The following is a 26,047-nucleotide window of genomic DNA, read 5'->3' on the forward strand; positions in this document are numbered from 1 at the left end:
CTGCCCCGTCCTGATGTGTTTCACCTGTTGTATCACCTGTTCCTTGTTTTCTCATTACCTCGTGTATTTAGCCTCAGTGTTCCCTTTGTCTTGTGTCAGATCATTTTGGTTTTGTGTGTGTTTGTTTGTTCCTGTCGTGTCAGGTTCTTTGCTCCCTGGATTTCCTTTGGTCTCAAGTTTCTGGTTTGTACTGCTCTTGTTTTTTTTTGGATTCCCGATTTGTATTTTCTGAAGTTTTTGCCTGCTCCTCTCAGGGCTCCCTTTGTTAGTTAGTATTTTGTTTTTTGGACAAATAAATTGGCAAACTCAAACTTTCGCTTGCCTGCTCTCTGCGTTTGGGTCCTCTAATACCCTGAACTGTCACACATACAGCATAGTGCAGCTGCTGGTTAAGCAGATATAGTCCACTGCACATAACTAAATGTGTACTTCAAGGTGTGGCTTTTTAAAATTTAAGTATTAAACCAAACCGTTGTCATTAATGTTTGTAGGCAGTTAGCCAGGTGGAGGTTGAGTATAAAGCTGCGTTGGCCTGCTTATAGTTGTAAGTCTCTATTTGTGAAATAGAATGTAGTCCTGAAAAATGAGCCATTCATTGTCATTTGAATAATATTACAGGATGTTTTGTTAGCTTTTAGGTGCCAAGGTGAGTGCAATATTTTCTTAAATCCCATGCCCCTCTGTTAAGTTTCTGTTTGAAATGGATCTATGTAACTAACGTTGGATATTTAGTACAGATAATTGGCTACAGCTGTGGAAACACCAACATTAAGTGTTGGTGTTATCACAGCTGTAACCAAATGCAGGGAGCAAATGAATGAGACTGCATTCATGGAGACTCCTTGGAAGGTGCTATTACAGTTTCTTTTGTATATTGACAGATACAATTGCACGATAATACACTTAATGCCCGATTTTGCAACAGTAGAATATGTTGTGGCAGCTCTATTGCTTTATACTTTAAGAATAAACCCGATTTTAACTTATTAAAACATAACTATTTGATTGGGAATCAAATTCAAGGCCAGCTGTCAGGGCTTTTTCTCAAATTGCATACATACACCTACTTAGAGTGCCTTCAGGCCATCTAGAGCTTAAACAAATTAGATTTTTGACCACTTTTTTTTTTCTCCATGAACAATTTAATTGGTGGAGCTTCACAGAGGCGGTGCAGGCTGGGAGTTTAAGCACCATCTTAGAGGGTCAATTCAATGGGGACTTTAAGCAGTGGGAGTAGGTTTTCTGGGATAGCTGTTCCTGGGGTCCCTGTGTCAAAGTTGGAAAAAGTCATCTGTGTCCCTGTTGGCCTCCACCTATTGGCTTGACTGCTTATTTAACTGACCCTTCTCTTCCAGCTCTGCACCCCTTCACACTTCCTCTGCAGTTTGTTCTTTCCTCTCCTCATGGCAGATGTGATTTTCTCCCTCGCAGCCCAGAAAGCCTTCATTTTCCTGGTGAGGAGGCACTTTATTTAAAACTTAAATATCAAGGTTTTGAGACGTCATGCAAAAATCTATTTATTCTAAAGCTGCGATGCATCGGAGCTGTGGAATAGGTCCCTTTTTTTAATCATTTTGTGAATGTGTTGACTACCTAGATTCGTGTCATCTATTTGAAATGAACCACCAGCAAACTACTGTTAGTAAACCTTTGATATAACTACCACTGCAGATAAAGAGCTATTCATCCAGTGAATTCATGTTTCCACTCAGGTTCAGGGTCACGCAATTGCTCTGTGGTATTTTCGAAAGTTGTGTGAAGATTGAGCACAGATGACTAACTATTTTAGCGATAACTTGAATATCTTCAGTTGTTTCTTCTGTCAGTTTGCATTTTGTTCTCCCCGCGCTAACACACGGTAGGTGTTTTATGGTGGGATGGGTCAAAGTTTAATGACTTAGTGATAGTTACAGTACATACCGCAGCAAGCCGATTACCTATAAACTGCTGCAGATCTAGGCAAACACACAGTGAGCAATCTGAGGGCCTGAGAAATAAAGGTAAGAAAAGTTTTGCATGTCTAAGGTTTATCTCAATGATCCAGCTGGTGCAATGTTTTATCCAAATCTAAGGCTAGGATTCAAATTCATCCATGTTTTACCTCACATTTCCTTTTACTTGCTGAAGCAACTTTGTTCTTTGAGATGTGAAGGCAGGTGGGATTTTTAAATAAATGGTGTGTGGACTGTAATGTTGCACAAAAAATGTTTGTGCCGAGCAATTTATCTATGTAATTTGGTTTCATTCCTCTGACAGATTACCAAATCTGCATGACAGGTTTTAGCATTTGAAGCAAATGGGGGTATTTAAAAAAAAAAAAAAAACTGGCAGGAGGCTACACTTCCAGTCAGATCATCTCAGATATACAAAACTATTAAGATTCAGACAACTTTACACAACAATTTAAAGGTTTATTGGCTAGCAGAGCCCTCAATACACTTAAAATCCCGTTATCTGTGAAGGTTACGCTAGTTTAAATCTACATTTCAACATATAGTATCTATTTGAGTGGGTTTGTTTTTAGCCAGTGAATTAACAATGTAGAGTGAGATTGGGGCTCTATTGCTGCCTGCAGAGCCTCCATATAATTTGACCTTTTGCAAACAGGATAGATCTGTGCAACACTTACTATACCTAATGACTGAATTCATGTCAGCCTCAGCTTTACTTTTAGTCTTCATTATGGCTATCGCACAAAGATGGGGTGCTGTTGGGCCTTTGGCTGAAGTTGGGCAGTTTGAGTGAATTGACCGAGCTTTCGTTGTCTTAAAATTGACTGAGCGACCTTTGTTTGTAGTGACATAACATTACCTGGACCACAAGAAAGTTCATTAATACCTGGAGATATTTATAGTCCGCTCAGCTTGTAGAACCCTTCAGCTCAGCAACTGACTTGGTTTCACAACGAATGACGTTATCTCACATCTTGTTCACTGTTCAGGTCGCTACTTCAGGCTGCGGCCAACATGTACACATTGCAGATAAAATTAAGTCGTTGGCTGTAAGCTAGCTTATCTTGATGTTAAACATACTGTCAAATTATTTTTTAGTGATTGCCAACTGTACACAATGTTGACTTTGGATCTTGCTAGCATAGCCTTAGCTTTCTGGCTCGTAGCTAACCTGAAGTGTTCTACAAGCTGAGTAGACTATTAAATATCTTCAGTTGCTAAGGGTGGCAAGTTGTATCTAAGGTCCGTTCTATTCCCTGGAGCAGTGAACATTTGCATTGCAGAAGAACCTTATGGGATGGGAATGATTGTTGCCGGTATTAGTCAAACCCTCAGGCATAACCAGGAAAACTGAGTTGTTTGGTAAAACTTTAGATTTTGATTTGTAAAACTTATTAGTTTAAAAAAATATATTTGGTAAGTGACCATGGTATAAGCGGGTTAATGCCCTTCGAGGTGTCCATTGTCAGGTATTAATGACCTTCGGCGGAGGCAACCGTCCATTAATACCTGACAATGGACACCTTGTCGGGCATTAACAATGACATGGGTACAGTACTGCTTCACTGCCATTTCAGTTGTCTTTCTTTCGCAGTAAAGACGAGCAGTCAGCCGTGACTGTGTGAGCCAATGAGTCCCCAAATAACTTCTGCCTTACTTGGTCTGTTAACCATTTGTCGTTATTTACATTTAATAGGTTAAAGATTTAACATTATTTACCTGCAGAGATGAGCACAAATACATCAAAAGTATCTTGTTACAAATGCTTGCTCATCAAATGTATCGAAATAAAATACTGGTATGAGAAAATGTAATATGGTTATGACCCCCCCCTACATCTAAAAGACTAACTCTGCTAATTTCCTACATCATTTGAAGTGGCCAATCAGAATATCTTGGAGGTGGAATTCAGGGGTGCATGCTGGGTGTTTTGTCAGTCAAAGCAACCATTGACTGACTACATGAACAGCCAATTGAAATGCAACAGGGAACTGAACATCTTTCAGATGACAATAAGCCATTTAGTGGATGCCTTTTTCAAGAGGGATAAGTATTTGTGCAGTGGAGGAAGTACATTTCTAAGATCTCCAACTTTATAAGCAACTAGTTGAAATGGTGCATAAGACACCAGTACAGCAGAGTATGACAAAGTACTAAATGGTAGAAGTGAAAGAAGCAGCCCCCTTCCTGTCACCCCAATATCAACAACTTAAAAAAAATCGCACGTGTTCACCTTTGTGTATCCCCTTACACTGCAGTCCAGGGAACACAAATGTAATACTGTAGTTTAGAATGAGATGGGACATTTGCTTGCATTGAGCCAAAGACTGATGACACTAATTGTTGTGCAGGTTATTTCTACAGTTTAAACCTGGGGATAAAAATGTCTTTGATAAAATTACATTAAATATTGGAAGTATTTCAAATACACATGTTATTAAAGTACACTGTCTTAAAAGTATTGTTAAAAGTGACTTTCTGTCCAGCAAAAGGCAAATTACAGAATACTCCAGTGATTAAATAGGCTTATGTATTTTAAATATATTTAATTGAAATACTGCCCATCTCTGTTCAACTGTTGGCACATGATGTAACCGAACACAGATTCAACTTTGTGGTAATAAACTAATGTTCAAACGGCAACATTTCAGCAAATGGCTCGAATCAGAGGGTTTGTAAAAACATTCCTGGTTTTAATTTGTAAATACACATGAAGTCCACATTAAACATTTTACACAAAACTGACATTGTGAACAAGCTACGTTTTATCCACATAAGAAATATGCTGCAGGTTTTGTGTACTACAGGTTTCCTCTACTAAATTAGAGGTATCAATATGCATTACTTTTTATCTAATTGATATTTCCATACACCTCATCTGTAGGTTTGAATTGTTTTTGTGAGTTGTCATAATGCTTCATTGATTCTTCTGATAATGCCATACAATTTGTGATGTGAATTTTGGGTTTCTGATTTTACAAAGCAAAGCTCTTTGCAGCTACATGTACACATTTGAATGTAATTTTATTTTTCTCTTGACAGGCATTAAATAAATATACTGTTCCTGCACTATAAAAATGGCAAAGAAGACAATAATTGTGGCACTGGCGATGCTTCTGTTGGCATCTGTCGCCACATTCGTGGGTGTCTTCTTTGGTGTCGAGAGACGGAAGCAACCGAGTGAGCCAGGGTACTTGAAGGCAGCTGTGGCAGCAGATGCTGGGCCGTGTTCAGAGGTCGGCAGGTGAGCGCGTACACATTCAAACACCCTTCAGGACAAGCACATTGCTCTGCTGTAAACACTCATTCATGCATAAACATAGAAGTAGGAACATTGCTTGCACTAACAGCCATACCCATGCAAATCCCTGTGAACCTGCTTTGTTCTTTGCCAACAGGCCAGGGTTTTAAGATCTTAAGTGTAAAAACTAATCCTTTCCTATGTGTTTTGATTAATTTGACTGAAGAGACATACTAATAAAAGGGGGGTCTGCAGTAGATGCCTCTATAGCTGCTTTACTCTGTGTTGGACTTATGAACGCTCACAGTATGGGTATCGGAGGAGGACTTTTCTTCACCATCTACAACGCCAAAACTGGTACACTTTTACTTTCACATACATCACCACCACAAAGTCTTCCGTTTACTTTCCCACTGACTCAAACTCGTACAACTTCCAGATCATCTGGATCCTAAATGCATTTCCTGATTTGTGACTTGTACACAGGGATCGTTGAGACCATTGATGCCAGGGAGATGGCACCTCGCAATGCAACTGAGAACATGTTTGGGAACAGTACAGATTTATCCCAGAAAGGTAATGTTTAACCAGCACTATCAGACATGGAAATAAGCTGACGAAAGTTTGTGTTGCAACATATGAGGATAGTGACAGACAAAAGACAGTGTATATTCTTTCTGAGCTCTAAGCTCAGGAGTAAATAACAAAGGTTTGGGTCTTAGGAGTCAAAGTAGTACTGTAGGTGTACCAGTGCCCTAAAATAACGTCTGTAATAAATAACTTATGAAGCAATAATCTAAATCTTGTTTCCTTGACTTCCATGGTTGGTAGGTGGGTTGTCTGTTGCTGTACCGGGGGAGATTCGAGGTTATGAGATGGCACACAGACGACATGGAAAACTGCCTTGGAAAGACTTGTTCCAGCCGAGCATTGATCTTGCAGAAAAAGGTTTTCCTGTGGGCAGGGCACTTGCCTCTGCTCTTTCCAGTAACAAGAAAACAATAATCAAGGACGAAGCCCTGTGGTGAGAAGCATCAACCTAAGGAGTATAAAACCAGTGTCTGTTTATTTTAAAGTCACTTAAAACTTGTTTCATTACCATCTTAAATGATTTTTCCCCCTCTATTTCAGTGAAGTGTTTTGTGGGAAAAATGGCGACATCCTAAAAGAAAATGACACCATCATATTTACTAGGCTTGCAGAAACCTATAGAAAAATAGCGGAAGATGGTCCTAATGCTTTCTATCAGGGACCACTGGCTCAGAACCTTGTGACAGATATTCAAGCAGCAGGTAGTATATTTTTTTTTATTTTATTGTATTTGAGAGTTGATGAGCATAGACTGTATAACCGTCTAAAGTCATCATATTGTTTATAGAAAAGCTGCTTTCTTTGTTAGATTAAAACACCTATAATTACCAGCAATAGCAAGTTTTCACTTTTGTCATTCATAGTGAAAAGTTTGCAAAATTGAGTCTTTTTACTTTGACAATCCAAACAGCTGTTTCTGCAGATCAGATCATTTTTGCATTTGCTAAAAAGACTTAAGGACATTTAATAAACTGACATACACCTCTGCACAGCTAATTTCCATGTTAAGGTTTTTCCAGTTCTGTCCAAATATGCATTCAGTGTGTGTCACTCCGTGTTTAGGCGGTATCATCACAATGGAGGATCTGAAGGATTATGTGCCTGTCTTGGATGAGAACCCTTTAAGGGTGAACGTGGGGGAGTACACCATGGCTGTTCCCAATGCCCCAGCTAGCGGCCCTGTGCTCTCACTGATATTAAACATCTTGAATGGTAAGCTTTGATGCTTTGTCCAAAAACATCCCGAGTGGGAGTGCTTTAATGTGAGCTGCCTTCACTTTGCCAGTCACTCTCTCAGACTCCACTGTAAGCAACATGTTGATCTACTATAAATAAAAACCTTGGAGTATCATACTACTACATAGTAAAGTTTTTACATTTAACTTCTCCTGAAGAAGGCAATAGATTTGTGAGGTTGCGCGACCTCCCATTTAACAGTCAATGTTGGCGTATTTTAACCATAATCCTTTCTCACCAAGTAGTTTTTAGGCTGTAGGAATAGCAATAGGCTGACATATCTTAACATTTTAATTCATGGACTGTCACAAAATTTAGTACATATATTAGTTTCCAGACTGTATCTCAAAGGATAGGTTCACAATTTTTCCATCTTAAAACAATAGTCAGGTACTCATATGAACATTGAAACAGGTTTTGCTTGCTGTAATCCTGTTTATACTGGATTTGTTTATACTAACAAATTCTCACTCCCAACTCGTAAAAAAACTGACGCTTGGTCACTGGCTCTTAGTGTTGGGTATAATGCCAAAATCCCCCTTTAGCGTCTGTACGGAACGCACCGGGCACAGCAGCAGTTCGACTGCGGCGCTGTAAGATGATGTAGTATCAAGAATGACGATGGTAGCGAAATGACAGACCGAAAATCCGCGAACGGAGGGTGGTTGGGATGGTGGATGGGTCAAACACAGGACTTTTACCCAGGAGACTGGGGTTTGTGTCCCGTTCTTGTCAGTGTCACTGAAACGTACATTTTGTAACCCCACCCACGATCTTATCCTAAACCTAAACTGTCCCATTCTTATGTCACATGTCAGTTTAATGTACATCCGACCCAGAGCATCAAAAAGTGACACCAAGAGTCCTGACCAAGAGCTTTCAAATATGACGCTAAAGGAGACTAGTTGCGTCGGTAACAAAAGACAAAGGCACCTGACCAGACATAGCTTTTTGAAGCACGGGGAGTAAGAATGTGTTGCCATAAAAGATCCCCTCCTAATGTACCTACAATGTAAGGGAATGCTTACATTAACAATGCATTAGGAATCTTCCAACACAGTCTCATGAACGAGCGGCATGCTATTGTACGAAAACTTATGCATACCTATTCGTAAGATCCTACAAAATTAGGCTGGAGATAGGTCTAGCAATGCAAGACTACTGCAACACTAACAGATAGCAATAAGCTACTGAAACAATGTCAAGTTTACATTTAACTTTCAATTTAGAGAATGAAGTTAAAACACCTGAGGGAGTGACTCTGTAACCCTGACAAAGGGTTTTGTTTGAAGTTATTAAGATCCAATGATAACTGCAGTCTGTCTACATACCTGAGAGGCTCAGAGTCTGATCAGCAAAGTTCATCATGAACACGTTTCTAATCAAATCATTGCTACCTTGGCATATCATTAATCATACGTCATTTGTGTACATCATAAGCTGCCTGATTTTACTTCATCCTATGTTGTCTGGTTGTTGCAGAAAATCTGAACTGTTCATATTGAAGACATTGACTCTCTGCTACTTTTCAGTACAGTGACAGTGTCTGCCTCTGAGGATTAGACAAACTTCCTGCTAAAGTAATCTCTCTGAACCTTTCCTCTGACTGGCCATTCACTCACTGCGGCCCCCTGCCTTACACACTAACACTAATCTCACCAATTTACCTCTAATTGGACACAGTCGAATGGTGGCGGCTTCATGCACACATTTTAGTGACTGCCAAAAACTTTTTTATCCTGCTGATTTACTATGACTCCTGCCTCTGTCTGTCAGCTGAAACCCATCAAACCAAAACTCTGGTTCCTCAGCTTTTTTTCCTGTTTCCCCCTTTGGCTGTCAGCTCAGGCTAATACCCACGGTCTGGTCACAGCAGCTTTTAGACTAAATAAAAACACAGGAACAGGCTGGGTGAAGTCCATTTTAGCTGTCTCCTTTCCTACCTGAACAGCCATCTGAATGAGTACAGTTGAGTGAAGCTGTGGTTTTAAGTGGAGTTACTGATTGTTATATTTTCTACAGGGTACAACTTCAACTCAGATAGTATGGCAAGCACTGAGAAAAAGATCCTAACCTACCATCGCATTGTGGAGGCTTTCCGTTTTGCTTATGCAAAGAGGACCTTACTTGGAGATCCGAAATTTCTCAACATCACAGATGTAAGGTCATGGTCTTAAAATGGTGCTTAAAATAATTAAAGGGTTGGTTTGTAGATTGTTGTGCTACCTACCCAGTGGTGGCGGCAGCTCCTCTTCTAGGAAAACCTCAAACTGAATGCCAAGTACTTTGTACTTAGCATTGATTTAACATGGACATGCCACTCCATGGTTCTAATGGAGTGGCAGTGTGCTACCATAAGGGGCTGCAAAAGTCAAACATTCTCTAAATGTATCAATAAATGTTTTAACATGTACAAACAAAGCACTTAGTTAAAGAGTAGCTTAATACCAAGCTGTAAAGCAAGGTTTTGCTGCTGTCTCCGGTTAAAAGTTTCAAGCCTGTTTCAGCTCTGACCACAACCAGCTTAACTGCAGTGATGTCACGGTGTGCTCGATCAAAGCAAGGTGAGAGGTTAAACCACCAAAAGGCGTGACAAAGTAGTTGTTGGGAATGAAAATGTGCTGCACGGCCTGCAGATACCGACACTGCCACACACATCTAGTGGCACATAAGTAAGGATTGAGAGAGATTACTTTTGTGTTAGTAAATTGTTTTTGTAAAATCTTGCATATTATAGCTTTAAGGTTAGGGAAAGATTTTGTTTTTAGTTAAATGTTAAACATGCCTGAAGTCACTTTTTCAATACTGAACCAAGAGCACAATCTTTTTCTTACCTAAACCGAGTGCTGTGAATGCCTAAATACAAACCTAAAGAGTCATGCTCAAGTTGCAGAATTTGTAGTGTCATGGGAATACAAATAAAATGTTTTTTTTTTTCAACTTGGCAGATTTGCCATTAACCATGTTTCCTAATTATGATCATAAATGTAATCGAGGTGGCATTATGTCCCTCCCAAAACGTGCGAATTTGTAGTATATGACAAACATAGTTTCTATGAAATCCAATTTGGCAGATGTGTAATTATCTGCTTGGAGTGCAGTGTGGTAAAAGTTATTCCCCTTTTTATAGTACAATTACTGACTTTAGAGATTACATACCTACATTATAACATGTAGTATAGTGTGACAAGCCATTCAGCGTTGGAGAGATCAGTGAATCTCTGCTACTTTATCCCAAAGACATGTGTGACTTGAGACCTAATTAAAAGCATGCAATACTGTATAGTCTTATTAGTTATTAGTAGGAACAATAGTAAAATGTCCCAGAACCAATACTTAATAAATAACACTCAATACGTTTCATTAAATATTTTCTCTTCCAAAGCTGATCCAGAATATGACTTCAAGTTTCTATGCTGATGACCTCCGCAAAAAGATCACAGATGAATCCACACATCACATGAACTACTACGAGCCAGAATTTTACCTTCCTGAAAACCACGGGACTGCACACCTCTCTGTAGTAGCAGAAGATGGAAGCGCTGTGGCCGCCACCAGCACCATCAATCGCTTGTATGACCTCCTAACTGACCTTTCCAAATATTTTTACCAATTTTAGTTAAAGGCAGGGTTGTTAATGTTAACACTAGCAAGATTTGAAAGTAGCATCTCCTTGGGGCTCCATCTAATCCCTCCCCCTGCCCTCGGGGCTCCGACCCACATACAGACATGCACGAGCACCTCTGCGTTGCTGCTTCAGAGTGGAGAAGGGACCACAATTTTATTTCATGTCGTTCACCGGTAAGCAAACGCCTAAAACTATAAAGTGTTTACAACAAACATGACTATTAGCAATGTGGCGACATTTAGCTCGGGCTCGTACACGGGAGGCGTGGAGTACGCACTGTGGGGCAAGGAGGCATTTCATTGGTACTTACCAAGCTGCCTGCGAGGCAGTGATTGGTGGGCGTTTTTACAGGATTACAGCAGCTACAGATCAAACTTTTTCGCTCCTTTTTCAGAGCCCATAAATTTATTGCTTTCAGGGTGTAAAGACCATTTCAAACAATATATATTAAAGTGTTTATTGGAAATAGTTACCAACCCTGCCTTAATTGGGCTTGTGCCTGTAACCCCCCTTTGGTAACACTTTTTATAATAACAATCATCAAATGGTCAATTAATAGTTAACTTAATTTTAATGAACTATCAATTTACCTTTTTATTAGTGATCGTTATTGTAACGGTTATTGTTTCCTGCAGTTTCGGCTCCAAAGTCATGTCAAGATCAACAGGGATACTTCTCAACGATGAGATGGACGACTTCAGCTCTCCACTCATCACAAACAGTTTTGGAGTGCCTCCTTCACCCAACAACTTCATCAGGCCAGGTTAGAGACACACACACACACACACACACACACACACACACACACACACACCAACACAAGAGTTCTGGAGTTTGCAGAACCATTCAAATTGTAACAGAGATTGGCTGTTTAACATTAGGCAGGTTTAAAGTCACACAGGTCAACCCTCCCTTCTTGACACTGTACATTATGTTTTCGGCTTTTGTTTTTTATGCATTACTACTTAAAATACAGAGTGGATCTTCATCCCATTAGGAAGATTCAGCTTTCTTTTTTTTTTTTTTACAACTTTAAATCAAAGTAGATATGAAGTGATAATTACAAATATAAAATCTTGTGTAGATACGTAGGTCTGTTTCTACACAAAGCAATTTTATATCTACTTTGATTCACTGTTGTGAGACAAGATGAATCATTTTTAGCCACTGCAAAGCACATACCCTTGTTTCATTTGACCTTGTTAACTTAAACTATCATTAAATTCGGTTAAAAGGAAAAAGGCCGATGTCTTCCATGTGTCCAACCATCCTCTTTGACAAAAACAACAAAGTTAAGATGGTGGTTGGAGGCTCAGGGGGAACGAAAATCACCACTTCTGTCGCTCAGGTAAGACATAAGCCACAGTCAGAAAGTTATCCAGCTAAATTAATGAATTGTACTATTGTAACTTGTTACTCTGGCTATAAGGTTATCATTGGCCCAAATGTTTGCTGTTTTGTAGGTAATTCTGAATGCACTGTTCTTTGACTACGATCTGAAGAAAGCTGTGTCAGATCCAAGACTCCACAACCAGCTGAGCCCCAACACCACTGTAGCGGAGCCTGACTTTGACAAAGTGAGTGTCACAAACAGAAAACAATACTGATATGTGACTAATAGCAGGGTGGTGTGTAGGGAAACAATCCTTCAACTAAAAGCCCAGCTAACACTGAGCCCTTATACCTCAATCATGACAGGCACCCGTCACACTGTTCGTTGCTTTTGTGAATTATTTTCAATGCATTCTCATCAACGGGTTTGTGATATCATACGAAAACTTAAGCACAACAATTTGCATGATATCTTACGAAAATATGGCGACTGGTTACCGGTAGACCTAAAACGACTGGTTAAGATTAGAAACAAATTGTGGTTTGGGTTAAAACACTGGTCCCCTTAAGTAATACTTCTGGGACACAAACACCCATTTCCTGGGTGAAAGTCTTCTTTTTTCCTCTTAACTTCTTCTGGGACACAAACTCCATTACCCTGCTTGAAAGTCCGAATTACAGTGCATTACTTTTCATAGCTGTATGAATGGTTCATGATAACAGTATGCCAACATAGCCAGTTTTCCTTAGTTTGCATAGAGTCTGTGTTTTCATATATGCTCCTGTTTGCAGAACGTCCTGGGTGGTTTGGCATTAAAGAACCACGAGACAGAGTTCCTCAAATCAACAGGAGCTGTGGTGCAGGCGGTGGTTCGCTATGATGACAGACTCCACGCTCAGTCAGATCCTCGCAAGTGGGCGTATGCCGCAGGGTACTAAGGTCATAAACCCACCTCTAATTATGCTGAGAAACTGTAGCCGTGTGAACCTTGACACCAGTGGTACGAGCTGGGAGATTAGAGACTTGATAAAGATCCAGAAACCATTATCGGCATCAATTGTTCTCTCATTACACACAACACAACTCAGATAACGAAACATTTCTGCTTGCTCTAACTTTGAAGACAAAGTGCCTCAGTCTGAATTCTGAATATTAACTTTCATGCCCAATGCATTTACATGTCACATCATTTCATGCTATTAAAGAAACCCATCAGTGTTTTGTTCACAATGTCAATCATAAATGTGTACAATTCCTACTGTACCTATTTATGAAGCACTTTTGTAAATCATTCAGTGTAAAGTTGTTTCCTGTTGTTGGCCTCCATTAAAGATATGAAATGTGAAGTCTACAGTAATTAACTACTGAACTCCTAATTAAGGAAATAGCCATAGAAGAAATCAACCAGAGAGACCTCAAATATAATTTTAGTATTTTAAAACTTTAAAATATTTCACCAGGACTGTTCATTTGAGGTCTCAGCAAAGAGAGAGAGAGCAGGCATAAGCTGTTGTTAAAATAAAGGACTGTAACACATCAGGGTCAAACAGTCTTACTTAATGACTTACTGTAATTTCCCACAAGTGCAATGGCCTGTAATGACCTGATAACGACATTACAGCTGTTGCTCCTCACGGGTCACCGCTGGGATTCAGGGCTCTTCTATTCTCAGCTATGTAAATGTGTTACATAATTACTGAAATGTGTAAAATGATACTGCCTTCATCAACTTTTGGCTACAAATGGCTGGTTCATACATGTGATAGAAACAGTTTTGTAATACAAAGTGATTTTACATTTACAACACATTTATTTAAAACAAAGGAAATTCTCACTCTGAATTTGATCATTTCTATTGTAAATGTTTTTTCAGCAGGCAAACATGCTTACAAAGACAGTGTTAGCATGCATGTTGAAAGTCTAATAGGCAAACACACTTTTCTTCATGCAGGTTTTGTCACAAACAGTATTAAAGTTCGGACTGATAACGAGGACATTAAAGGTAGCGATTGTGCGAGAGCCTAACGGCTGTATTTTCAGACTTTGACATTTGATGATATATGCACAGTTTTAAAGACAGATATTTAGTTATTTAGGCTACACTGTGTTCTGCCATTATCTAATGCTAGGGTATTTGATGCTATCCTGTATTAAATATTATATATAAATATTAAGAACGTATTTTTATTTAAGATTTGAGTTGGAGGTGTTTATGGAACAATAATCACTCAGTACAAGCGCAAATAACACTGCTGGATTTAATCTTCATGATAACGTGGATGATATGGAGTGAAAAAAAATGTGCGTAAGCATAGGTCAGAGTTTGCGTGGAGGACCGCACATTCTCCCGTCAAGTTTTTTTTTTTATAAATCACAACCTTTGCGTGGGAAGTGGCGTACGCACATTTTCAGCCCCGCTTTGTGCGTACGCCACGTTTATAAATAAGACCCCTGGGCTGTATGACTACATTTTTGTTGGCCTGTATCTGTCTCTTTCAGTGGTACCTGATTGACTGGCTCCTTCTACCTCGTTGGGGGACTGGCCTCACCTGCTGGGAGTCAATAAAGCTGGGTGATTCCCTGAGGTCTACCTCATGCTCTTAAAAGAGCTGGGCATAACATTTGGTCATTTTGCTTTTATTGATAGTAGCTAGCAGAGAGTGACAGGAAATGTGGGGAGAAAGGAAGATGACATACAACAAATGTTCCCAGCCAGATTTTAATCGGGTACATTAATATAACATACTATGCATCTTAGCTCTGTAGTCTAGCGGGTTGCAATCTAAATATCTTCAGTTGTGTTGCCTTGTGTGGTTACAATTATTTTTAAGGAGATGATGAATGCAGAATTGAGTCACACTACAATTTTCCTTTAAGACCCAATTAAGTACAATCTTACTTGCACACAGTTATAATGAATTTGAGAGTTACGCAACTCAGACAATTTTCTTACCCTTTAGGCATTAAAAAATCTCTGTCTCATTGTTTGTTTTAATTCTTCCCACTACCTTGCATGGCATTTGAAAATAATGACGAACACAGACAGAATGCATCTAATTTATAATAACTGTTGAGATAATTTGCTTCACCAAGGGACTATGTGACTAAAAGTGTGCAAACAGTGACATTCAGAGTCATCACCGGATTGTTTAACTGCTTCTACTTTGAGTGAAAGACATTTTCTGCATAGTTTAAATGGCTGTTATTTATACAAAGGTCATATCATGAAGCAATGAAGTCACAAGTTATCCAGATTAACTAATTTGGCATACAACAAAGGCAGCGGTGCTTCACACAGACGAAATTTGCATGTTCTCATAACTCACATCTAGTGCCTCGAAGGAAAACGGAGCAGAATCCACTTAAGAAATCATTACTAATTCATAGGTCTCTCTCTACTGAAATGTCTCATTACTGCTTCCTTTGTCTCAGAGCAAAAGTGCTGCTCTGAGACAAGGCAAATAGGAAAACATGAAGCAGAGTATGATCATACTAACAACAAAGGAGAAATGTTTAAACAGCTGTAGTTTACAGTGAGAAGTGTATTGAATGTTTTTGTGTTGAACAAAGTATGAGTTCAATCTTCAGGGTTTGTGGTTGAAAAGTACATCTGGTGAAGATCAGAGAATCAGTGATAACTCGTCTTTGATTGGTTTGGACTTTGGATGTTTTATTGTGACAACACAGATATTCACAGTTAATAGTTGTAAAAATGTGTAACTATTTTACAAAATGACATGCTGGTGGTATGAAAACACACTTAATTTTATTCATTGTGAATAAAGGTTTTTTTATATGACTTTTTTAAATGAAATTCTACAGCATTTACGTAATCTTCAAAAAAAACTCACAATATGCTCAGGGACATGAATACAGTTGTTTCACATACAGTAAAATCTTTAAAGTCACAGTAAAAGTTCCCTGTTTGGGCAGCTGACTCAACTTAAACTCATATGTCAGTCAGGATGTCACTTTAAAAGTGTTACATGGCTTATCTACAATTAACAGTCCTACACAGAATTACAAAGTTCAGTCAGAAAATAAAACATTCATTGATATTAATAAACTTAGTATGGCACAGGGCTTGGTTTTGTTTTGTTGGACTACAGTAGATTTGCCTTTATGGCTTGCTGCTGCGAATATCCACTTTGGTCAGGAGTGTGTAATCCTACAGCACATTAGGCAGATCTCAGCAGTACTGTAAGAGTAGCAGCATCATGGTGTGCTCACTGTGTGTTAGTCTACAACAAGTGGAATGACATCTGTGTGTGTGTGTGTGTGTGTGTGTGTTTGTGTGTGTGGCTGGCTGGATTAAAAATGCATATATATCGAACAGTCTGAAAGAAAGAACAGTCTTTTCGTAGTTATTTTCCATCATTTCTGTTGGTCAGAATCACCAAGTTAATTGCTGAGATCTGGGAACATGGCAACATCGCCAAAAAGAAGACTGACAGGACAAGAAACCTGAGAAGTCAGACAATAGAATAGTTTTTAAACAGTCCCCATGGTTACTCCCATCTGACTTCTTTTGAGCCATTTTGCCAATTTCCAAGAACTCCGCAATTTTTATGGTGAGTACAATGTTGTCTAACAGATACATACATACGAAAATAAGATAAGAGTTATAGTAAACTGGAATTATCCTATAAGTTTTGTAGTTTCTTGATCTGCTAACATTAGGTAAGAGCCTGAGCACCAAATTGCTCACAATTAGTTGTTGGCACATTCATTGTTCTTAAGGCTACAGGTTCAGTCAGTCTTTAGGGAAGATTTGAGTGGGAAGTTGGTGCACCCTCATGGTCTGTGTGGTTAGTATCCAGCTGACATCCCCATCTTCCTGCTGTCCGATACGGCCACAATGCATCCATTCTCCTTTTCCACAGCATTGACTACATTCATGAAGTACTGCCAGTTCCCAGATTTGTGTCCAAGAGCTCTGAGGCCATCTATCAAAGACTGAGGGCAAAACACACACGCACACGCACACGCACACGCACACGCACACGCACACAAACACACACACACACACACACACACACACACACACACACACAGATGAATACCACTTATCCTTCCCACTTCAGGTTTCAAACATAAATTACGTTAATGTTAGTTATTCATCAGATAGACGGTCACGGTCTAGTGAATTTGAATGTCATTACAGTAATGGACAATGAGGATGAGAACACAAGTATCTCACCTTGTTAAAACCAGTCTCAAAATCCACACTGTTATTGGAATTAACAAACACTATGGGCTCCGCAATGGCATCTTTCAGATTCATCCCCAGCCACAAGCGATTCATTATAGACTGCAAGAATAAAAGAGAATCATGTAAGCAAACAAATGATGAAGCAGACAAAAAAGCGTGCAAACAGAGTTCAGTCCAGTTGTGTTGTTGTTGTTGTTGTTGTTGTTGTTGTTGTTGTTGTTACCAAGGCCACTGCCGAGGTAATAATGCTTCCTCCTGATCCACCAATCACAAGGAGTCCTCCAGACTTTGACTCCAGTATTGCTGGAGTCATTGAGGAAGGAGGCTGTTCACCTGTGACAACAAATACACTCCATATCAGACTGAAACAAGACTAAATGACTACATTAAGTAATGTCTTTCATTCAATTGTCTGAGGTTGAAAGTCTGTGTTAATGTCTGTGACTTTACCTGCCCTCACTACGTCTGCTCTCCCACAAAAGTCAGACAGCTCATTGTTGAGGATGATGCCTGTTTGTTTGGAGTATATGCCTCCTCCAAATCTACAAAACCAAAGACAGTAGACGAATAGTTATTATATTATAGTAGATTTGATATAATATAAAGTAAAAGAGGCTTCCTGCTCACAAGTGGTTTATGGTGCTTGTGGCAGCAACAGCCAGTCCATCTTCATCCAGGACAGACACATGTGTCGTCCCAACGTGATCACGTGAGGGCTTGGCATTGTAGTAATAGGAGTTGTCATGGGTACGGTTTGAAAAGATCATGTCCCTGATGCGATTAATGAAGGAGGGATCAATTAAATGATCTGCACTCTGAAAGAAGAATATCATGATGAGACAGGAAAAGGATATAATAACCTCCTGTTTAATGCTGGGGTGAGATGTAACTATTCGTAAACTCTATCTCAGATTCTTTCTCTTCCATTCTCTTCTGGGGTTTGTTTTGTTTCTTAATTTTTTTAAGATTGTTTGTTGTTGCCATCTTTGCCTTAATTGGAGAGCTTACAGTTTGGATAAAAACAGCAAGCATGGGGAGAGAGGGGGGCGCGTCATTTGAAAGTCACTTTGTTAATTAAAAATGCATTCATTGACTTTTTTGTGATATATACTGTATACAGTATATCCTGACTTTTTAATTGCATTACTGTTTGTTTTTTACCTGCCCAGAGACTGCATATGAAAATTAGCTAGTGGCTAAATCTAGTACAATAAATCTTTTCTCTTTGTATAAGATAAATGTTTGTGTACATGGTCCCTGACAAATAAATGTAATAAACTAAACTAAAATAAAATAAAATAATTACACACTCAGTAGAAATGGAATAACACTTATTTAGACTTGTGTTTCTGTCTACCTGGCAAATGTAAATCCAATAATCACTCTCCTTTCAGCTCTGTCTTGTTCTCCATCAACTCCTGAGGGAAATATCTTGCTTTCTAGCAGCTTAATGTTCCACTTTGTTCATGAGCTATTTGCTAAATTTGTCTATCTACCATTTGGCGTTGGGCATGTTGTGTGCAGTGGGGTTCTCAGAGCTTTAAAAACAAAAGGTTTGATGAGAATAGTAATAAAATAGGGAATTTGCAAGATGTCAAACCAAAACAATGACCTGCAAGATGCTAAAACGCTGCACAAAGCTGAGGGAAACTGCAGAATCGGGTGATAATTCTCATCTCATCATTTTTTTAAATTGGCAATATGATTAGTGTAGCTTTAAGAACTGTTATACTGATAAAGTGTCATATTTTTTGGCCTTTTTAAATTATTTTCATTTTAATATATTTTGTGCTAAGACTAATCAAAACAATTCTCTCAGATCCCAACCTTTTTGTTATTAAAGACAGGATCACTAATGCTCCTCCTTTGTCCGTTTGCAAATTTAGCTGCCTCTATATAATGATGGTACATCTGAATCGTCTGGCCACCATCCAAGGAGTTTGGAGTCAAGGGGAACCCTGTGCAAAAAGGAGAACAACAACTAACTTATTAACTATCATGCTCTACAATTGTTTCATAATTTGGGCAAAGATGCTGGAATTGAATTCAACTGATACAGTACAGTAGGTCCGTTTAAGGGACCACAGGAGATTAATCACATGGTACATGACACCTTTCATCAGCCTGAGAATGAAGGCGAGCAGGGCCCCCCCGGCAGGTGGTGGAGGGATGTGCATCTGAGTATTTCCCACAGGAACGGTCCATGGATCCTCCACCCGCACCTTAAACGACTTCAGATCCTCCGTTTTCAAAGTCCCACCTAAGAGAAACATGAAGGATATTTAAACAGCTTTTTTTTCCTTTTTTTTTTACATCACATGCTAGTATGATCTTTTTCATTCTATTGAAGTATACACCCCCAGCATGTACAATTTATGCTGAAATTGCACCAACCTGCAGCTTCTATGTCTTGGATTAAGTCATGTCCTATCTTGCCAGTGTAGAAGGCATCTGCCCCTTGCTCTGCAATTGTTTTCATGGTTTCTGCAAGTTTAGGAAACTTCAGGATGTCTCCTGTCCTCAGAACGGTTTTGTTTTTGTTGCAGAAAACTTCACTGGAAAAGAGTATCCATGTAAAAGAACACATGAGAACATATTATAACACAGAACGTATAAACAGAATACACTAAGAGATACTCATGCTGCACATTATGATTTAGGTGATTTGTGAATTCTCTGGGCTGAATGCTAACTAAGAGTGACATTTATTTCATGCAATTCATAATATATAACATACATATGTTGTGCATAATCACGCAATGACTGTTCTCAAATGTTCTGCAGGAATTTGTTTCTGGATCTGTGCACACACTTTTACAGAGGCAGACAAGAAGCAAACACTCTTTCAGGCTTTTCACACCACACTTAATTTTGAGCTAACCCCTTTTCAAATCTTGCATTTGGGAAAAGCAACATTTCACACAAACATTTCTGAAAGAAGGTGAGCAGCTGCTTTTATCTTTGGGTGAGTAAACCCTGCTCTTGAAATGTTATGGCAGGAAAAATAGTGTGCGCATTTCTGCTATTAGAATTTAACACTTATTACTTATTTTCACGAATCCAAAAAGTGTCTAAACGAGCGTGTCAACTGGGTGAAGTCAATTGTTAACCCAGGGGTTACATAACATGAGCGTGAAATGATTTTTAACCCAGGGATTTATAGGAGAACCCTTTGCTCCAGGAATTCTGCAGTGACACACAGATGAGAAAAGGCTCCAGTGCTAGTTAATCAGTGCCCTCAAATATTTATTATCGCTACAAAGTAGATATTCTTAAAGTAACATTTTTGAAGACCTTTAAAAGCTCTCAGTCACAATAAGCCATTAGAGAGATGCCGTACCAGATGGATGACTTTTCCACGTGATTTTTCACAATGGAGATGTTCAGAACCTTTCCCAGAAATGCCGGCAGAGGGATGCCCTCACTGGCCATTTTAATTGTTGGCTCAAACAGCTTTGCCCAAGGCAGCTTCCCATACTGTTTGTGAACTGCCTCATAGCCCCGCAGCTCTCCAGGAACGCCAATCCACTGGCTGCCTGCAATGTACAGGTGGGAAACAGTGCAGCTGATTAAATGGATGATGGAAACCAATGATCAAAATTTCAACTGGACTGAAAAAGAAAGCGAAACAATACAGCAAAAATGTGTTTTTGATCCCTGATATTTGTTCAGGTCAACAAATATAACCACATATGTAAAATGTTTAAAGTTCCAATATGTAATATATTTACTGTATTTAATAAAAAAATTAACACAATATGTCAACAGATATTAAGGAAACATGCTAAGTTGAAATACTACTTCTCTGACAACAATGCTAAAACCAGTATTTTCTCCTATGAAATTTCCATTCCGGGACAGAGTGTCTGGTCTTGTTTTGGCCTGTGTGTTGTTGTCAACTGCCGTGACGTTATTAGAGGACCAGGCAAGCGGACAGGACATGGCTGCTTACAACCACCATGATGGACAAAAACCATGACCGACACATACATAACACGTTTGTTTAAACATGCCCTGTCTGCTCGCTTTAAGATAAACTGCCTCTGTTATTAAAAATGCATGTAATCCTTATATCTACTGTCCATACCTAATGTTTATATTTGACTGTAGTTAGAAATTCACTCATACTCTACTGTTTACTTATTTACTTTTTATTGACCATTTTGGCCTTTTGGTGGTTGTAATGTATTGATGAATATATGCAGGTGGTGTGGATGTTTAGTTTTTTGTCTTGTTTTTGTTTTTTGTTTGTTTTTTGTTGAGATTTTATACTTCTCTGTTGTTATGTAATTACTATGTTATATGTTGGGACCCCCTCGAAAACGAGATGATACATCTCAAGGGGTTTATCCTAATAAAGAAATTTGAAACAAACAAAAAAAACATATGACAGACACCGCAAGTTTGACTTCCTCATAATGAAAACATGCAATTTAACTTTGGCAAAAGCCTGAATTGTTGGATTGGGGCATAGCTTATGTTCTCTACAGGTCGCTCTGCAATGTATGTAACGTTATGGTATGTTATGGAATATTCTTGTGACTAACATTACCATCGCCAGCTTCAAGGTTATGATATGTTGGACAGTATGATTCCTGCAACCATAATGTGTAATACAGTGTATAGACAAGCTGTATGTATCGAAAATCTCCCCTGAGCCGAAATTTTTTCCCCCGCTTCTGTTCAGTGGCCGTAGCCGACAAACTATGACTGTGACCTGGGTGACTCGTTTAAGGGCTCCGCGAGAGCACAGGCTTTTATAACCGCAAACATAGCAGGATTTAGCAACTCCGCTGCGCTGTGGAGTAATGTCTGGCAATACGAGACTAGCATCTAGCTATCAGTGACATTGTGGGACGTTGGGTTTAGCGTTGGCAACCTGGCAACCCCCATGAACTTTGACACTGGGGAGGAGGGGAAGGAATTTGGACTGCAGTAACCATTTTAAACGCTAGCTGTCAGTATTACATATTGGACCTTTAATCCTAGAAAACAACATCAAGCATGGGTAGGAAATGTTTACTTAACACCGATGGACAATTCTTCTTACCTGTGATCAGTTCGAATGTGGTGGGGCAGTCATTTAGCAGGTTAGTTTTAAAAGACTGTGGGACGGTCTCTCTGAAGTTGTAGACTTTAACATTGCCTGAGAAGAGATCAGCAATTAGAATGATCGGTCTAATCAATCATTATCATTTGATGTCACACAAATGAATGAGAAGGCCCACCTTTTTTATTTCTTATGGTGAATATAGATCCTCCTCCAATCCCCATGCTCTGAGGATTGACCACGGATGTGCACAGAAGAGCTGCAATGGCGCCATCTACTGCTGACCCCCCCTGCTGTAGCATGCTCCTAGAAAACATTTTCCCACTCATTTCCCACTCGTATGTAAACATACAGTCAGTCACTAACTCTCTAACTACTCACTACATATTTGCCCACCCACAGACACAAGTTGCACACATCCCTGTAGACAGGAGGGTTCAGTGTTTCAGGGTGGTGAACAAAGTATCGAGTGCTGCCAAGAGGCAAGTTTAAACTATGTACTGATGCTTGAGATTTCAGGCAGCATACCAGGAAGACGCTGGCCATGGTGGTGCTTTCATTTTTTTTTTTTTTTTACTTGACTCTAAACGGTTTTATTCCTTAAAAATTACAACTCGTTTATTTTAATAGGGCACATCCAACTTAATTATAATACACAACACAGCATGCAAGCTTAAGTCTGAACCGTCTCCAAAAGCACTGAATGAGTCTTTTCACGGAGCGGTTGGCTTAGGGTCAGATGTGTTCACTGAGTAACAAGCAAAGGCAATGTCGGGAATGTTGTGTTATAGTCAGGCCGACTCAGAGCCATGTAGTTTGGGTTTAAGAGAGAAAAAGTCTTAGGAGACTAAATCTAATCAGAAGAATCAAATTAAAGGAGTCTCATGTGAACAGTGTAAACAGAACAACAACAGGTTGATACTGGTCTATGTCTTTACACAAAAGATGTCATATACTGATGATTTTATTTTGATGGGATATTGTTTACAGACAGACAAAACTAAATGTAGGTTGTATACTTTGTGTCTAAAGGCTTAGCAGCACTAATCTGGGGATTTCATTTATATTTACTGGGTGTTTGTTTTTGTTTTTTCCCCATACCTGAGATGGTATATACAGGTTAGGGTGAAAAGTGAGTTTGGAAAAAAGTTAAACGATAAGAGAATCTTTCCAACTTTGTACTGAAACTGCTGCAATTCCCCTCAGAATAAATACATTTTGATCTTATCATATCTTACCTTATTGTATCATACCTTATCTAAAACTTTGAAGAACATGTTATGCAAATGGTATTGTTCAAGATTAAAAAAAAAAATCAAATGGTGTCCTTAAAGGTTTCTCTCATTAGATAAACATGTTGCTCATGGAGCTAATATTCATTGTTTCTGCTGTATACTGGGAAATGAGTATCAGGGAAGAAAAAAAACCTCTGGAACTGAATACAAAAGCAGGAAGAGCTTCATGCACATTCCAATGATTAAAAAAAACAATAATCTCTTCTTTATTCTATATTTGGAGTATGATGACAGATTGATGAGTCCACATTGTGGCTCACCACAGAACAAATGACTGCATCAAAGAGTACTTTAAAGAAGGAAGTCTATTACCTTTATATTAGAAAGATTAAGATCAGTTTTGAGTTTGCAAATCTGGTTTTCTCTAACAGTCACATCCAACAGTATAGTTGAGAAATAAATCAACAAGAGGTGAGGAGAATCAGGGCCTGTCTTCACATGCAGTATCTCTGTTGTTCAAACAGAGCGTATCAAATCTCTTAAACTGCTTATCTGATTGTTCAGTTCAGCTTTTTATCTCACCCACAGGAGCAGGGAGCTGCAGCCTGATAGGATACAGAGTTTTAAATAGCTCAAGTCATTTGTGTGAATAAAGAAACGTGATGCAATACTGCACATCTAAGAACAAACGACTTAATTAAGTTCTAAAAAACAAAACGACAACATTTAATTTGAAGGTTTTTTTTAGATACAGTGGGTGAATTAAGACAAACTCTGGCAAAATTTAGCAGTGATTTCTTCCAATTGAACAAAACGTTTCAGGAAAGTGACTTACTTGCCAATCTCGGAGCATTGTAGCGAGTCTGCAGACACAGCCGCATGCATGAAGCTGCCGCTGGGGCACTCTCTGCCCACCAGTGAGACGATGCACAGGCAGACGAGAGCAACCGCGCAAATTAAACCAGCCAAGATGAAGCAGCACACCAGCCATGGCTTATATTTAGCCATTAAACTTGCTGCGGAGGTAAGTTTGTGTTGAAGGGAAACTGTTGCTGCTGCTGCTCAATGCGAACACACGCTCTATGAACACTGCCTAATCCTGAACATGGGTCTACCCCTCCGCTCCACCAACTGGCTACTGAAGTGAAAGCTAGAGCAGAGGGAGTTATATAGTTATTGGACAGCATCTTTAAAATGACCTGTCTATCTGTCTTTCATTTACTATTACCCTCAACACTTGGGAAATAACCATGACGTCACTCGGTGTTTTGTGTTAATTTCAATTTCAATGTCTGTTCCAGACAACTTGGCAGAGCCCCTACACTAAACTGAAAAGTTAGTCAGAGCCATTTCCTAGTATTGCTTTGAAGAAAAAATTCCCAAAGTTCCATCTCTGAAACTTCCTCACAATACATTATGAAAGAGTCATCAATCTGGACTTAAGAGATGAAGTCACAATGCTCTGCTGAGGGATATAATAACCCTATCCCTAACATAATACATGATAGGGATCTTAAATAAAGACATCACAGCCACCAAGGTTTTTGACAGCAAAATCTTGGGTAAAAGTGGAAGATGATATGAGTTAGAGAAGGATTAGGTGTTTTTATGGGTGTGAGGTACAGTGGGCCAAAGTGTGCAAAAAGTGCCAGAGGCAGTAAAACGAAATGCACCTGTGCCTTTTGTGCCTCTCAGTACAGATGCTTGATTGAAATAGTCACTGTTGGAAGTGGTTGTTTCACTAAATAATTACTCAAATTTGGCGCACTAGCAAAATTATTTGAGTGCCTGGACGTATGTGTTTGAATTAAAATAGAATCAAAATAATTACTTTTACCATCACTTGTTTGACAGGCTCTGAATGCTTTATTCCCATATATGTCATATCATAGAAAACGTTACTCCTTTCTACCTCCAAAAACATCTTGACAGTATATAAAATGTTGACATCATTGTACAACTGGTGCGTCCTAGGCAGCTCAGCAAATGAAAAAAAGTAAAGTTGGTGATGGACAAACTTGTGACCTGCTGAGCTGGACCAGGCTGCGGAAGAGCTACCAAACGGAATGAGATTTCTTTGTGTTTTTGATATTGCAGTATTATTTTGATGAGCCCAAATCCCCAGATTCTCCAGATGGCCAGTCTACCCTTAAGCTGTGTAAGTGGCACGAGCCCAGACTGGGAACAATGCTCTCATGTGCACAACCTGTCAACACCTTAGAGTCTATCTCCAATTTGACTTATTTGAGCTTCAGCTAGAAGTTGATTCAGTAAAGTTCGCACTGAAACGACAAAGCTCCAGCCAAACCCTTTGATTTTCAGCCATGCAGGTGACTGCAGCAGTGGGCAACAAGACTGAGCATGTGGGCTGCTAGATTACCAGGTCTGCCAGGCAGGGTGGAGGAAAGTCAATCGGATAATCCATCAGCTAATTGCACATTATCACACATGTTTAGCCTTTAGGGAGAAATAGTAAATACCATGTGATCTATTGGAATGTTCTGGTAGGTGCTGCTATAGCTTGACCAACAGTTTGCCTCAATGTGTCAGTGTTTGTACTGGAAGTCTC

At 39.2% G+C, this 26,047-nt stretch overlaps 2 protein-coding genes across 4 annotated transcripts; one reads left to right on the forward strand and one right to left on the reverse strand.

Annotated features, from left to right (window-relative positions):
* The first annotated feature begins 5 nt into the window (after positions 1 to 5).
* Positions 6 to 13,191, forward strand: ggt1b (gamma-glutamyltransferase 1b). Of its 3 annotated transcripts, XR_004894979.1 has the most exons (15): positions 6 to 183; positions 1,356 to 1,454; positions 4,995 to 5,196; positions 5,420 to 5,550; positions 5,680 to 5,769; positions 6,025 to 6,217; positions 6,325 to 6,485; positions 6,847 to 6,996; positions 9,043 to 9,179; positions 10,406 to 10,593; positions 10,748 to 10,821; positions 11,284 to 11,411; positions 11,884 to 11,996; positions 12,112 to 12,225; positions 12,773 to 12,900. XR_004894979.1 is itself a non-coding variant. In XM_031278138.2 (14 exons), exons 3-14 carry the CDS (start codon positions 5,030 to 5,032, stop codon positions 12,917 to 12,919), a joined length of 1,719 nt encoding a protein of 572 aa, XP_031133998.1. In that variant the 5' UTR covers positions 10 to 183; positions 1,356 to 1,454; positions 4,995 to 5,029; the 3' UTR covers positions 12,920 to 13,191. The 3 variants fall into 3 exon arrangements, 2 of the variants coding, with proteins under 2 accessions (XP_031133998.1, XP_035847135.1); XM_031278138.2 differs by lacking the exon at positions 10,748 to 10,821 and having other exon boundaries at positions 10 to 183; positions 12,773 to 13,191; XM_035991242.1 differs by lacking the exons at positions 6 to 183; positions 1,356 to 1,454; positions 10,748 to 10,821 and adding an exon at positions 1,790 to 2,000 and having other exon boundaries at positions 12,773 to 13,191.
* Positions 13,192 to 15,630: 2,439 nt separating this feature from the next.
* On the reverse strand, positions 15,631 to 24,634 carry ggt5b (gamma-glutamyltransferase 5b). Its single transcript, XM_031277899.2, has 12 exons — positions 24,314 to 24,634; positions 22,422 to 22,549; positions 22,244 to 22,339; positions 20,534 to 20,729; positions 19,588 to 19,748; positions 19,307 to 19,453; positions 19,021 to 19,151; positions 17,821 to 18,008; positions 17,644 to 17,735; positions 17,417 to 17,526; positions 17,182 to 17,292; positions 15,631 to 16,937 (listed from the first exon to the last, which is right to left on the reverse strand). The coding sequence occupies exons 1-12, from the start codon at positions 24,484 to 24,486 to the stop codon at positions 16,791 to 16,793; spliced, it is 1,680 nt and encodes a 559-aa protein (XP_031133759.1). The 5' UTR covers positions 24,487 to 24,634; the 3' UTR covers positions 15,631 to 16,790.
* Positions 24,635 to 26,047: the final 1,413 nt, after the last annotated feature.

The sequence above is a fragment of the Sander lucioperca genome, chromosome 1 (assembly GCF_008315115.2).
Source record: "Sander lucioperca isolate FBNREF2018 chromosome 1, SLUC_FBN_1.2, whole genome shotgun sequence".
Lineage (NCBI taxonomy): Eukaryota > Metazoa > Chordata > Actinopteri > Perciformes > Percidae > Sander > Sander lucioperca.

What these genes read in the sequence shown, in the direction of transcription:
- ggt1b (XM_031278138.2), top strand. Translation starts at nt 5,030, where the DNA reads ATGGCAAAGAAGACAATAATTGTGGCACTGGCGATGCTTCTGTTGGCA. An exon ending in ATCAAGGACGAAGCCCTGTG is followed by an intron (nt 6,218 to 6,324) that starts GTGAGAAGCATC and finishes CCTCTATTTCAG; the next exon opens with TGAAGTGTTTTGTGGGAAAA. An exon ending in GATATTAAACATCTTGAATG is followed by an intron (nt 6,997 to 9,042) that starts GTAAGCTTTGAT and finishes TATTTTCTACAG; the next exon opens with GGTACAACTTCAACTCAGAT.
- ggt5b (XM_031277899.2), bottom strand. Translation starts at nt 24,486, where the DNA reads ATGGCTAAATATAAGCCATGGCTGGTGTGCTGCTTCATCTTGGCTGGT. An exon ending in CACCATAAGAAATAAAAAAG is followed by an intron (nt 22,340 to 22,421) that starts GTGGGCCTTCTC and finishes ATCTCTTCTCAG; the next exon opens with GCAATGTTAAAGTCTACAAC. An exon ending in TTACCTCGGCAGTGGCCTTG is followed by an intron (nt 17,293 to 17,416) that starts GTAACAACAACA and finishes TTATTCTTGCAG; the next exon opens with TCTATAATGAATCGCTTGTG.